Here is a 14,078-nt window from a genome sequence, read left to right as displayed (position 1 = left end):
TGTGCGCCAGCTGGGGGAGGAGCAGAGGGAGAGGGAGTGAGACAATCTCAAGCGGGCTCCATGCCTAGCACGGAGCCCCATGCTGGGTTCAATCTCACAACTCTTGAGATCGTGACCTGAGCCAAAGTAAAGCGTTGGATGCTTAACCAATGGAACTACTCAGGTGCCCCTAGACAGAGCCTTTCTAAGATGGAGTCCCTTCAGCTTCTCCACCTCAGCAATTTTAGGTATTATGCACCCATATGATCTTGTCTGAGGAAGAAAGTCATCCCGTACCATGTGATTGTCCCCTTACTGTACTCCTAGAGTCCTGCAGCCGTCACCACAGCCAACCATCGCACATTGCATCCCAAAAAGAAATCTCAGATCCATTAGCAATCATTTTCCATTTCTCCCCAACCACCCCCAAGCCCAGCCCTGGGTAGCCTCTACTCCACTCTCCAGCTCTATGTATTTGCAAATTCTGGATGTTTCGTGGAATTAGAATCATATAGTATGTGTTCTTTTGTGACTGGCATATTTCACTGAGCATAATGACCATAACGTTTGTAAGGCTCATCAGCATCTCTTCCTTGAATTCCTCCCTTTTAAGGAGAATGAAACCTTTCCTGAGATCTCTCAGCAGACTCGTCCTTAAGACCCTTCGGTCTAAATGGGAGCTACATGTTCAATTTTTAATCCAATCACTGGCACTGGAGGAGGGATTACTATGCATATCTTAAACTGATGCCACTCCTTGGCAGTATACCCTTCACCCAGATTTCTGAAATATTATCCAAAAACCTATCAATTATTTACCATTTTCACATTTACTGCCCACCACTCTGATTTCAGGTCTCCTTCTTAAAAGGACCTTGTGATTACATTGGACCCACACGAATACTCCAGGATAATTTTCCCATCTCAAGAACCTTAACTTAATTACCCCTGCAAAGTATTAGTAGATTCCAGGGGTTAAGGACATCTTGGGGGGGGGGTCATTATTCTCTCTACTACAGTGTTCAGTGTTCAGCATCAACTCTTTTGTTGAAGGACACAGGCTTGGGCAGGCAGAGGGAGAAGCTGAGCTGGGTTGTGTCTGAGACAACCTCAGCTGACCCCGTGAGGAGCTGTGGGGCTCTCAGAGATGTTTGGCTTTGGGCCAAGTAGCCAAGCTTTTGAATTCTTCCCTAGATCAGTCACTGGATGTGGGCCACCTCCAGAAGGCAGTGACATTGGTGAAGATGGTTCACCACATTGGAAGCTGTCCCTGGAGGGGCCGACAGCTGAAGGCTGTCTGCCCAAACCACCCCCAGCAGCTGGGACAACAGGTGTTACATCTCCATGTCCAACACTCAGTGCTGGTAATGATGCCTGAGAAGAGCATTTGAGAAATTTCCATGTTTCAGCATCATTTGTGTCCTGTCCTTACAGATTTACAAACCACATGCTTAAGATGTGGCTTTCACTATAATCCCTTATAGGATGGGAATGAGGGGACAACGTCCCTCCGGAAACGATTTGAGGGGACAATTGTTAGCTTCACTGAGGGGCCAATAGTAGCCTTACTACAGGGAAAATATTAGTAGCATGAGTTATATAACTTCAAAATTAAATGGGATACTACAACAATGCATTAAAATGTCAGTAAATATGTGTAATGGGTACAGTTAACTCCTGGAAGATGAATTTATGACTAATTTATGACTTAGTCCTATTTTGATGCAGATATTTCCCATTTGCTGGTGACATATCTGAGTCATAGGCTCCCCCTGTTTCTATCTATACAAACATGCAGTATAGGAGAGAACAGAAATTCTTTTTCAGAGACCTATCATGCCCCTCACCACTGCTCCCCTCTTCTTTTGCATGGGTAGTTCTGAGGTTTTTACTCCATAGAGATGTCTCATCTTTTCTAGTTTCAAAATCCATGCAGAAACCTGGGAGTTGTTTCCAGATTTCTCTGCTGGGAACACAACAGGCTGACATCACCATCCCCATTCACCCTGTACTGGCCACAGTGAATTGAAGGCTTCATATTAAAGAAAGAACGTAAACTAACAAATATTCCTGTGTGGCCCTGGGAGCGCTTTTCAATTAGGGATGTTCCTGAGTGAGGCCTGCGATGCTATGCATGTCTGTGTTTGGCCTCCTTGGAGGGGCTTCTTCTCTCCAGGGGTTTTCTCCCAGGTGGCAGACACCGGCCACCCTTCTTCACAGGCTTTCTGGGCATCTGCCTCGTGATGCCTGATCTTTCCAACAGTATATGGTTCCAACTCTAAATCAAGTTTTCCTCTCCCAAGTTTTAGGAAAAAAACTTCTTTCTAGATTTTCTGATTGGAAAATCTGATTGGATCCTAGTATGTGCCTCCAAGCATAACTTTTCCCATTTTTGGAAACCACTGTTTTGTTGAAGCCCTTAAAGCTCAGTCTGCCCATTGGACCCTCCCGCCTTAGTCCCGGATTTTTCTAGCCTTACAGGGACGCCGTTCAGCAACTCATTTTAAAGCAAATGTTCTAAGAGGTTGGGAGAAGAGAAGCGAAAACAACTATCTCCCATACCTTCAACATCACATTTTATAGCTACAAGATGTGCTTCACGATGATCTTCTCACTTCCCTCATTCACTGACAGAGCCTCGGGAGAGAGGGCATAGCAAGTTCCCACGATCTAGTGTGGCCCAGTGAGGAGGAGAAGCTGGCAGAGTATGAATTATTTCGCCAAAACCTCGCTGGCTGTTCTCATGGTTCCTAACGCGTACGTGGAGTGGAAGACAGAAAGGACTCGTGTCTCTCTGTAGCAAACGGGGAACTTAGAATTCAAGCTCTCCGGAGGCTGGAACCGTGCGGGGTGCGGTCCCTGAGCGCCTCGCCAGGGCCGCACTCCACACCCGGCAAAGCTGGCTGACGGAGGGAAGCAGGTGAGAAAGAGGCGTGCATGGATCGGTTTAGTCCCAACACTAATGGGGAGGGGAAGGGGCCAGGCGCCGGCGGGAGGGGGAGGAATTCGAGCTGCTGCCTGGTGGTCAGCGCGGGCCCCGGCCTCTCGGTAGCTCTCGCCTCCGGGATTTACTCACTGCACGTGGCCATGGAGAAATGTAAAGTAAACCAGATCCCATCGTTGCCCCGGCTTAATGCCCCCACTCCTGCCCCTCTCCTTCCGTACCACGGGCGGACTCCCTGCGACCGCGGCCCCGGCCCACCTGCCCCGCGTCCCCGCCCGGCGGCCCCCCTGGCCCCCCCCCCCCCCCCCCCCCCCCCCCGCCAAACTGCCTCCGGCTTTAGAGCTTTCGCCCCGGCTGTTCCCTCCCCCAGGTCTTTGCAGGCCCCGCTCCCTCTCCTTCCCACCAGCGGCCCCGCTCGGAAAGGCTAACCCGGGCCGCCCGACGTAGCGTAGGCCTCGCCCACCCACTCCCTTCAGATCGCGCCGTTCGTGGTGCGTTGGTCTCGCCCTTAGGATCGAAACGTGCCCCGTTCATCCACGGTCCGCTTTAGAGCCGGTCCTAAAGCAGTGTCTGCCCTGGTGGCTCCCGCTAAAACGCTGCGGAGCGACCCCCGGCCGGGTGAAGGGACGCACCGACGAATGACCGCGCGGAGGAAGAGCGCCGGCGGCCCCCGGGCGGCGACCCCCGCACGCAGCGCCGTCCCCGCGCGTCGGGAAGCGCAGCGGAACCCCGGCGCGGCGGGCGCGGTTTCCCGTCACGGCGCGGGGGAAGCTTGAGGGAGCGCACAGGAAGGCAGGGCGTTGAGCGGGAGCCGCCCGGGTGAGTGGCGGGGGGCGGCGGCGGGGAGCGGGGAGCGGAGAGCGGGTCGCGGGCGCCGGGCCGGGCCGGGCCGAGGGCTCCGGGGTGCGGGACGGAGCTGCGGGAGCCTGCTCGGGGCGCGGCGGCGGCGGCGGCCGGGGGCCGGGCGTGCGGGCCGCGGGAGCCGGCGGGGAGAGGGTGGGAGCCGGGGCCCCCTCGAGGGATGGCGGGGTCCGGGGTGTCACTCCGCGGGTCAGCGGGTCTGGGTTCTGGGACCAGAGCTGTCGCTGCCCTGTGCGACCCTTACTCACTCTTCTTGCCCTTTGGGCTTCGGCTTCCTCATTTGCAAAACGGGGAGAATCGTTTCTGATCGTCTGACGGCTTCATTCATTCCCGGTGCTTTTCTAGGTTGTGTTTCCTAGAGAAGCCTAGACCGCGCCCACCCGGGAGGGGTTCGCCGGGAGGGGTTCGCCGTCTAGGGAGAAAATCCCCTCCGTCCCGGCAGGGAGGGCCCAGTACAATTAGAATTTGGGCGTTGTTACAAACAAACAAACAAACAAAACAACGGGAACAACCCACCCCCTGGCCAACCTGCTTTACAGAGGAGAGATGTTCATTTTGAACATATAAAATTTAGACTTTAACTCAGATTAAGGAAGACGAATTCTCTTGGGTGCTTTAGAAGGAATATGCATTCTATATTGCGCAATTGCCACGACAACTTAAATCCAGAAAAATTTACAAAGGGCATTCACCGTTCTTTCAGGTGTGATCTTTTTAGCCAAATGACTTAATCAGACAGGTGTAGTATCCTCATTTTTACTAAGGAGTCCTGTGCATTCGCAGCCCCATCAGAGGTGATTTGTACAGCCTGCTGAGTTAATCAGAGCAGGTGCTGTGTTCTCATTTGACTAACAGGGAAAGACCAGTCGGTAGAGGCTAAGTGACTTACCCAGGCTCGACCTGTCATAAAGTGACTCTGGAATTCATGCCTCAGGACCCTTGCACCACTGCTCATTTCACTACACTAGATTGCCTGCATGTTTCCATGTTTTTATGCACGAATCACTATTTTGTGGCCAAAAGGGAGTTCCACTGGATCACGGGTGGAAAATCATGGATGAAAACAGACTTTTATCAACTCTCAGATTGCTCTCTAACAGCATTGGTGTTTTCCCCTCTTTCTACCCTTGCCTTGGGTGATTTTTATCTGCACTCAAACTTTGACGAGTCCCAAATCTGTATCTTCTACCTCGTTTCTCCCAGCTTCAGATTGCTAGATCCAGACTTCCACTGATCATTTGAATATCCACTTGGATATCCTCTGGGCATCTCAAACTCACTCTCTCAACAGCACACGCCACCTTTCTACACAAACTTGTACTACAGATCTAATGATTGAAAACTTTTATTGAGTTAGTTGCCCAAGTACAGCCCTGGCTTGGTTTCTCCTCTCACCTCCTACAAGTGGGCAAGTGAGGTTTATAGCCAAGGAGCAGGCTGATGGTTGGTGGATAGAAAGTTAGGTTTGATGAAGGGTGGACAGTTGTGAAGGAATATGTTAGGTTGAGTATGAGGAAATCAAAGTTAGCGGGACACTTAGGAAGGCCTGTTTGTTAGGATTCTTCTTGGCATCCTTTGTCTTCAGAGATGGTGTTCCTTTCTTCCGGGTTCAGGGAGTGTATTTCACAGATGAGGGTTTTATGACTGGTTTCAGGGAAGAAGGTCAGGTGAGGAGGTCACAATGACCTTCCCGCATCTGTCATTTTCTCAGACTCCCTTAGCTTAAAATATTCAATATGCTCAGGTGCCACATATTGGGGTAGTATGTCCTGAACCCTGTGACATTCACCCAGTTAGCTGTTGAATGACTATTGTGTGCTGTATCTTATTTTAAGCACTGGGGATACAGCAGTGACCAGAACAGAGTCCTTATTCTTACAGAGTTGACATTTCAGTGCGATGAGCTCATAAACAAATTAGCAAATAAGCATCATCAAATGATAAGTGCTGTGAAAAAGCAAAACAGAGTAAGGATCTATATTGTCGCTTGGTTTTTTAGTAAAGTTGTGTGAATTTACTTTGCTTAACAGGAGTACGTGAGTGTGTCTGTCTCCTTTTATTTTGTCATCAGTGAATATGACCATGTAACCATTTCTTAGTTTTAGAGGTGACTGGTACTAATCCTTTGTCATTCGCATGTTTTCAGTTAATTAGAAGGTGAGCGTTTTCACACAGCCATTTGCACTTGCCCTGTGAATTTTCTGTGCATGTTCTCTGCTTATTTTCCTTTTGAGGGGCTAGTGTTTTCCTTTATTTTGAATGAGCCCTTCAGAGTCCTTTATATGTAATAGACAAATACTCTTTTTTAACAGTGGTAGAGTGACTGCAGGGAGACAGGAAAAGCGGGAAGCCTGGAATTCGCTTCTCTGTACGTCTCTGCTTGCTTTGAATACGTGAGGTTCGGGTGAGCAGAGAGGGAAGCAGTGCGTTTAGGTGGAAACAAGTGAGGAAAGAAAGAAGAAAGACAGGTGGGCAGTGAGAAGATGGAGTTGATGAGCCTGGAAGGGAGCAGATGGGAAGAGACCGGAGAAGGGGTAAGGAGGAGTAGGAGTGAGGGAAGAGAGATAGGACAGGTGCATGGAAGGCAGGTAGGGGGCCTCTACACAGTGAGCTGGGGTACTTACTTTTTCTTTTTCTTTTTCTGCCTCTGTTAATCTAGCAAATCCTTAGGAGAAGATGACCGTGTTCTTTAAAACACTTAGAAATCATTGGAAGAAAACGACAGCTGGGATCTGCCTGCTGACATGGGGAGGCCATTGGCTATATGGAAAGCACTGGTAAGTGACAGCCCCACCCCACCCTCACCTCCAACGACAAAACCACCCAAAAGGGCCTACGGTCAAAATCTTGTCTCTGTAGCACATTGTGGTGTAAAAGAAAATTAAGTGTTAAAGCCATAAAGACACGGGCTTCTTATAACCAGTTCAGGAAAACTGTAACTACAGCGGTGCGGTGTCTTTAACACTGGACGACAGTAGATATATAGTAGTGAGATCGGAAGCTGAGGAGATTGAGAAGTTCCCTCCCAGACTCTTGGTAGACAGGGATTGACCCCCTGTGTCTCCTTGTGATTTTATTCTTTCAGTTTCTTTCTTCTGTCTCTTGATCTGTTACCACGGGTGCTGTTAGACCCTGACTGAATCCGCTTGCTCCAGCCCCTGTGGCTTTTCCAACATTTATCCCATTAGCCTGGGTTAATAGAAATGAGACAAAGACTTTCACATCTTTTGTTTGAATAAGGAATTCAACAGCCATGGGTTTTATTAGCCTCTAGGTATGAAGGGAGAAGAATGTGCCAGATCTCCCTTCTGGTTTAACATGGTAATAAGATTTAAAGAAAGTTTTTGTGTAAAATTATATAAATAATTATGAGAGCCAATTAAATTTTCATCTTTTGGGGATTAAAGGTGACATCTCAAGTATTTAACAGCACTCTGTAATCCATCTAGGTGTCTTAAATGACTGCTTTGTTAAACAGAAAACAGCTTTTGTAAAGAAGTCTCCACAGTGGAAAGGGGATTCATACTGATACTTCTGCAAACTGTCTTAGTTCACCTTTGCATAAGTCAGAGATAATCTTAGGATGCACCATGGTATCGAGATTTTTGGCAGCTATAGATTAAAGGGAACAGATCCCCCCTCCCCCCTAAGTATTCTCAAGGCTCAGTGCTTGAATTCCATTAGCTAGCATGTAAAGAACAGACTTGAGAAGCTTAAAATTTGTAATACATTAAAAAAAAAATAGGTGGAGGAAATGTTTCGACAAATGGAAAATGAAACATAATGTGTGCCTTTTCTCCCTTTTCTAACCATCCTTGAGTCCTTACACGTCCTGCCACATGGGCACTAGGATGACTTTTGCAGAAGTCCCCAGGCTGTGCCACAGCTCGTGCGAGCAGGAAATGATTCCTGAGGATCGCTGCCGTTTCTGCTGCTAGGTGAAGAATTGAGGCAGTATCCATGTACCCTGTCCAGGATGTCTTGTAGATACCCTAGTAATTACTTAGCTCTGAAACTGCTAGAGCCAAAATGCCTTTGGAGTCTCATTTTGCTCAAAAGGCCTCATTTTGCTCTGTTTCCACCCTTGACAATCAAGGGTGTGTTCAGGATGCAAGCCCTATTGCTCTGTTGCTTTTCCTTTTCTCAAACTTTTCTCTTGTATTTTGTAGTACTATGTGGTCTTTTTGTTTTAAAATTGTAGTAGAAAGCACATGATTTGTCACCTTGGCCGTTTTTAAGTGTGCAGTCAGTAGTGTTGAGTAGACGCACATTATTGTGCAACAGAGCTCTAGAATTTTTTCATCTTACAAAACTGAAACTCTCTAGCTATTAAACACAACTCTGCATTTCCTCTCCCCACCCCCAGCCCCTGGCAAGCACCATTCCACCTTCTGTTTCTTTCAGTTTTACTATCACAGGTACCTGGGATAAATGGCATCATACAGTGTTTGTTTTCGGTGACAGGCTTATTTTACTTATGCTGTTCTTAAGGTTCATTAACATTGCAGCCCATGGGAGGATTTCCTTCTTTTTAAAGGCTGGATCCTATTTTGTTCTATGCATGGATATAATCACATTTTCTCTATCCATTCATTGTTAATGAACGTTTGGGTTGCTTCCATCTCTTGGCTGTTGTGAGTAATGCCGCTACAGTGAATTTGGGTGTTCAGTTATGTCTCCCAGATCTTGTTGTCAGTTCTTTTGGGTATAATAGTCTGAAGTGAGATTGCTGGGTCATAGGGTGATTCTCATTTTTTGAGGAAGCCCTATGCTTTTCCATAGTGGCTGCACCATTTTACAATCCCACCAACTGCAGAGGGCTTCCAGTTTCTCCACATCCTTCCCAACACTTGTTATTTTGTTTTTGTTTTGATAGTGGCCATCTTATTGGGCACAGTACAGCATCTTCTGATTTTGATTTGCATTTCCCTAATGATTAGTAATACTGTGCATCTTTTCAAATGTTCAGACACCATTTGTTTATCTTTGGAGAAATGTCTGTTCAATCCTTTGCCTGTCTTTAAAAATCACTTTCCCTGGTTTGTTGTTGTTGTTGTTAAACTGTAGAGCTTCTTCAGCCCATTATGAGATACATGATTTGCAGGTATTTTTCTCCTGTTCCATAGGTTGCCTTTTCACTCTATTGATGGTGTCCTTTGATGCCCAGAAGCTTTTAAGTTTGATGTAATCCTATTTGTCTATTTCTATTTTTGTTGCCTTTATTTTTGGTGTCCTAAGAAATCACTGCCAAATCCAATGTTACGAAGCTTTCCCCCTGTGTTTTCTTCTGGGGGTTTTATAGTTTTAGGTCTTATATTTAGGTCTTTAATCCATTTTGGCCCTTTCCCCATTCCGTTGTTTTGGTGTCCTTGTCTAACATCAGTTGATCATAAATGTAAAGTATTTGTTTATTTACTCACTTGTTCTCTGTTCTTTTGGTCTGTATGTTCGTGCCAACACCACCAGCTTTTAAGCTTTGTAATATGTTTTGGATATTAGGAAGTATGAGGCCTCCAACTTGGTTCCTTTTCAAGATTATTTTGGCTAATTGGGGTCCCTTGTGTTCCATATGAATTTAGGAGTTTTTTTTTTTTTTTCTATTTCTGCAAAACATGCCACAGATTTCGATAGGGATTGTGTTAAATCCATGGCTCATTTGGGGTCATATGGACATTTTTGTGATATTAAGTCTTCCAGTCCACAAGCATGCATTTATTGGTGTCTCTACATTTTTTCAGCAGATTTATAGTTTGTAGTGTACAAGTCCTTCACCTTCTTGGGTTAAGTTTATTCCAAAATATTTTATATTTTGGTGCTATTGTAAATGGGATTATTTTCCCAATTTCCTTTATTGGCTTGTTCATTGTGAGTGTATAAAAATAATGGATTTTTTTTGTGCTGATTTTTGTATCCTGCAACTTTCCTAAATTTGTTCCAGTGGTTTGTTGTGTGGAATCTTTAGAGGTCATCTGCAAACAGATAATTTCTATTCTTTTCCAATTTAGATGCTTTGATTTCTTTGTCTTGCCTAATTGCTCTGGCTAGGACTTCCAAAACCACGTTGACCAGAAGTGGTGAGATCTTTGCCTTGTTCCTGATCTTTAAGAAGAAGCTTTGTTTTTCACTGTTGAGTATAGGTTTTCCATATGTGGCCTTTGGCTCTGTTCAGATACTTCCTCTACCCTTGGGGGCTGAGGACCTTATTGTCACTTGCCCCTGTTCCGCTCCTGAAATCTGGAGCTTCGGTGTCCCAGTCCCCCAGTCTGCCATTATTCGTTTCCTAACCTTAGTTCCCTTTCTCAGTGTCACCAAGACTTCCTGTCCCTTGGGCCCTCCTTCGGTTCCTTCCTAATCTGTCACTCTCTCTACTTTCTTCACTTTTTCCGATCCTAATTTCTCCATCCAGCGCATCACCCACTTCTCAGCTGCACGTTTCACGCGCCCTCCCAGCCTTCTCGGGCTCTCGCTCCTTCTCCTGCACAGTTAAGCCATTCCAGTTGGTTTTGTCCGTTTCCCAGCCTCCTACTCCTGCTCTCTCCTACTCAGTCTTGGTTAGAATTATTCTCACCAGTTTTAGTCCCCATCCTTTTTAATAGCCCAGCTCCAGACCCAGTTGACTGTCCTTGAAGTACTTTTTTTCACCGGCTCCTGTTCTTCCTCCTTGATGTGTGGGTGTGTGTCGTTCTCTGGCTCTCTTGGCGTGCCCTTCCCTTCCACTCCGGCCTGAGAGGGAAGTGGTTCTCGAGGACTCTGCCCCAGGCCATCTTCTCACACTACGTCCTCTCCCTCTGTGATCTCTCCTCACAGTGCCTGCAGTTTCCAGCTGCAGTCGGCAAATCCCAGGTTCATTAGCATTTTGACCTCTTCAGAGCTCCAGACCTACATCTGTGTTCAGCTGTTTACTTATCTACTTGCCCGCTTCACCAGTGCCTTAAGCTCAGTGACTTGAAAATCAGGACGTTCTTGCCACCCCCAGCCTTCTCAGTGATCAGTACCACTCACCGTTTTCTGGCTTCCCAAACTAGAACCTGAACGTCACCCCGTGAAGGTCCTGGCTCCTCCGTTCCCACATTCAGACCATGCGTTCGTTCTAAGTGCGTTTTGCCTCTTCTACATCGCCGAATGTGTTCAATTTTCTTTTTGCCTGCTGTACTGTCACCACCACCAAAATGTCATCCCTGGCCTGGATTCGTATTAAATGTATCCTAACTGTTCTCTCCTCACAGGTACTCTTGCCTGTTTCTTATCTAATTTCCCCACCCTGCCAGAGTGATCTTTCAAGAAGCGAGGACTGCTTAACAAAAAAAATAAATAAAAAAGAAGTGAGGACTGCTGCTTTTAGACTCAAGTTTACATGACTTGGCCCCAAGTGTATACGTCTCCAGCCTCGCCACATCTACACTTTAGTGTGTAGAATTATCAGGTCACACTCTGGAAGAAGTCTCTTTCCGTGAAGTTCTATTTCAGGGTTCCTTGGAGGGTCTTTACACATGGAGCCCTCCTGGAACACTCTCCTCAACCCTTCTTCCCCAGCCAGCTGCCTTTCCTCCAGGTCTCAGACATTCTTTCTTCCCCATGCCCTGCACACACATTTATAATCTTCCTTTCTGTCTCATTGGGCAAGGTCACCATCCTCCTGTCCCAGGCCAGCCCCTCCAGTGCGGATCTACATCCTGTTCTCCCAGTGGTTAGCCCGTCCCTCCCTTTATGTTGAGTCTCACCCTTCCTGCTTTCCCTCCTACTTGTCAAACTCCTGGTGGCTTGAACTTGTCCTCTCTCAACTTTGTATTTCCATTTATTCACTGCCCTGTGTCTCTTCTTCCATTTTTGCCATTCTTGAAAGCATACGCCACCTCTGCAGTCTCTACCTTTACAGAAGAATAAGCTTAGTAAAATTTGATTTCTGTTTCATCATTTGATTGAACCTACTGTTGTCAAGGTCATTAATAGCTTCTTGGTTGTCAAGTTCAGTGGATACTTTTCAATCAATTTCTGTCACATTGATTCTTCTTGACTCTGTTTTTTAGCTACTTGGAGGTGATTTCTCAATCTGCTTATTATCCCTTTGATGTTGGACTCTCCTAGGTTCTGATATGCTCATTCCACACCTGGCTGAGGTGATCATAACCACACTGCTATTTTCTTTCTTTCCTTCCTTCTTTCTTTCTTTCTTTTTTTTTTTTTTTTAAAGATTTTATTTATTTATTTGACAGAGAGAGATCACAAGTAGGTAGAGAGGTAGGCAGAGAGAGAGGAGGAAGCAGGCTCCCTGCTGAGCAGAGAGCCTGATGCGGGACTCGATCCCAGGACCCCGAGATCATGAGCTGAGCTGAAGGCAGTGGCTTAACCCACTGAGCCACCCAGGCGCCCCACACTGCTATTTTCAAGTACAGTATCATAAGGGTATCATAAAGGTCCTTATCTTGCTTCTCTTGACATTGTCTGCAAATAGTGGTCCTGGGGTTACATCATGTGACCAGCCATCAAAATATTCTTTCCAAAAGAGAACTCAGATCATAGCCTCCTTCTGCAGATGACCTGTAAATGACTCTCCAGGGTCTAGAGGACAAAGACCCAATTCTTCAGTCTGGCATAGAGGCCCTTTGTGATTTGGCCCTGTCTTCCTCTCTAGTCTTTTCCTGGTCCCTTCCTGTCCCACCTCCATTGCCTATCAGCTTGTCCTGTGTTCCAGAAGTCTCTAAAAGAAGGCCTGCTCTGTTATCCTTCTCTTCCTCTTTGCATGTGTTCTTCCCACCTCCCAAACACTTGTACTCTTCTTCACCTGGCCGGTAACTCAAAAAATGTGTCCTAGGGGTGGCATTATTTGATGAAGAGGAAAGAAAAGCAACAACTACTCAACAATGTGTTGAATAATTACTCTTTACCTGGGTCTGGGTTGGTTATTTTCATGCGAGCGGTCTCAGAACCCTGAGATCATGACCTGAGTCAAATGAAGACACTTAACCAACTGAGCCACCCAGGAACCCCATATGCCTTCTTTTTTGAAAGACTTCTTCCTCTCTGCACAGTGGCTTTGAGATTCATCTGTGCTGTTGGATTTATCCATAGTTCATTCCTTTATATTGCTCAGCAGTATCTACATGATAAGCATATAATAATTGCTAACATCTTAGAGAATTTTAAATTACTTGTTTTTAGACTATACTTTCAGGGATCATTTCTATAGTTTGTTAAATTACTTGTTTTTTATTTCTAAGGCGGGTGAATATAATATCTTATACATTTTAAAAAACAAATTGTTTTATTATGTGCATTTGACTTTTTTCTTCCCTTTGGAAGGAAAATAGTATCTCCTGATGTAGGATTCACATGAGAATAATAACAATTCCCTGTATTTTCATGTTTATTTTAAGATTTTAATAAGGGTCGTGGTTTTTCCAAGGAAAAGTTTTTTTCTGCAACAGAATTGGAAAAGGTTGCACATATTTATTTTCATCTGCCCCATTTTTGGCTGCTGCCTTGAATTTGTCTTTTGACCCAGGTATTATTTATTTGCAGGCTCTTTTCCACGGTTACTGTAAGTTTTCTTCTCCCTTGGGAATTCCTTTCCTTTTTTTCCCTCCCTTCTCTTCACATTCAAGGGAAAAAAAAAAAACAAAAAACCCTGCGATGCTTTTCCCTCTGCCTCCTTCCCCTGCAGCTGGTTGCAGGCGTCGGCAGGAGCAGCAGGGACTGCTCTCAGGACTCCATAAGGGCAATTGAAGAGGAGGAAATGACCCTGTTTGCTGAAGTAAAGAGAATCTAAGTATTGCTCGTTCCTCTTCAACTGCTCTTCTCGAGCTTTCTGGGCTCCCTGGGGGAGATCCCGTTCCGGTCCTTCAGGTCACCGTGCCGACAGTTACCTGCTGTCGTCCTCCCTTGTTTCTCGCCCTTTTAGTGGCGAGGAATCTGCTCATAGAAAGCGCAGGAGAAAGGAGGCAGGAGGCAGTGGAGTCTAAAGTTGTCTCTGGAGTCAGACAGAACGGATGCGTCCTGGCGGCGGGACCGCCGCTCCCTGAGCCTCCGCGCTGCCCCGCCCTGTAGAGAGGGCTGATGACAGGGCCGCACTGGTTATGGAAGGACCAGGTGGGTAACGGTAAAGTTCTTAGCATCGTCCTGATAGACCTAAGGGCTCAATAAATGCTAGTAATTGTGAGTAAATTTGATGCACTGTATGTCCAGTACTTTGAGAGTTAAAATGAATTACTTCTGGTAACTGGGCAGCTAGAGAGACCGCGAGTGAGGAAGGGAAGCAAAGATGTGCCAGATGGTCCAACAGCATCTCAGCCTTACT

The 14,078-nt window shown here is 46.3% G+C and overlaps 1 protein-coding gene across 4 annotated transcripts in view; it reads left to right on the top strand.

Annotated features, from left to right (window-relative positions):
- The first annotated feature begins 2,664 nt into the window (after nt 1-2,664).
- Nucleotides 2,665-14,078, top strand: part of AGK (acylglycerol kinase) — a 70,668-nt gene continuing 59,254 nt past the window's right edge. Inside the window, exons 1-2 of one of the 4 annotated variants that reach the window (XM_059396258.1) lie at nt 2,665-2,899; nt 6,444-6,561. In XM_059396258.1, coding sequence (XP_059252241.1) covers nt 6,461-6,561 — 101 coding nt within the window. In that variant the 5' untranslated portion in view covers nt 2,665-2,899; nt 6,444-6,460. Of the gene's footprint in view, nt 2,900-3,646; nt 3,743-6,096; nt 6,153-6,220; nt 6,319-6,443; nt 6,562-14,078 lie in introns of those variants that run through there. The other 3 variants (XM_059396256.1, XM_059396257.1, XM_059396260.1) reach the window with 3 other exon arrangements.

The sequence above is a fragment of the Mustela nigripes genome, chromosome 4 (genome assembly GCF_022355385.1).
Source record: "Mustela nigripes isolate SB6536 chromosome 4, MUSNIG.SB6536, whole genome shotgun sequence".
Lineage (NCBI taxonomy): Eukaryota > Metazoa > Chordata > Mammalia > Carnivora > Mustelidae > Mustela > Mustela nigripes.
This window is presented reverse-complemented; position numbering and strand designations above follow the sequence as displayed.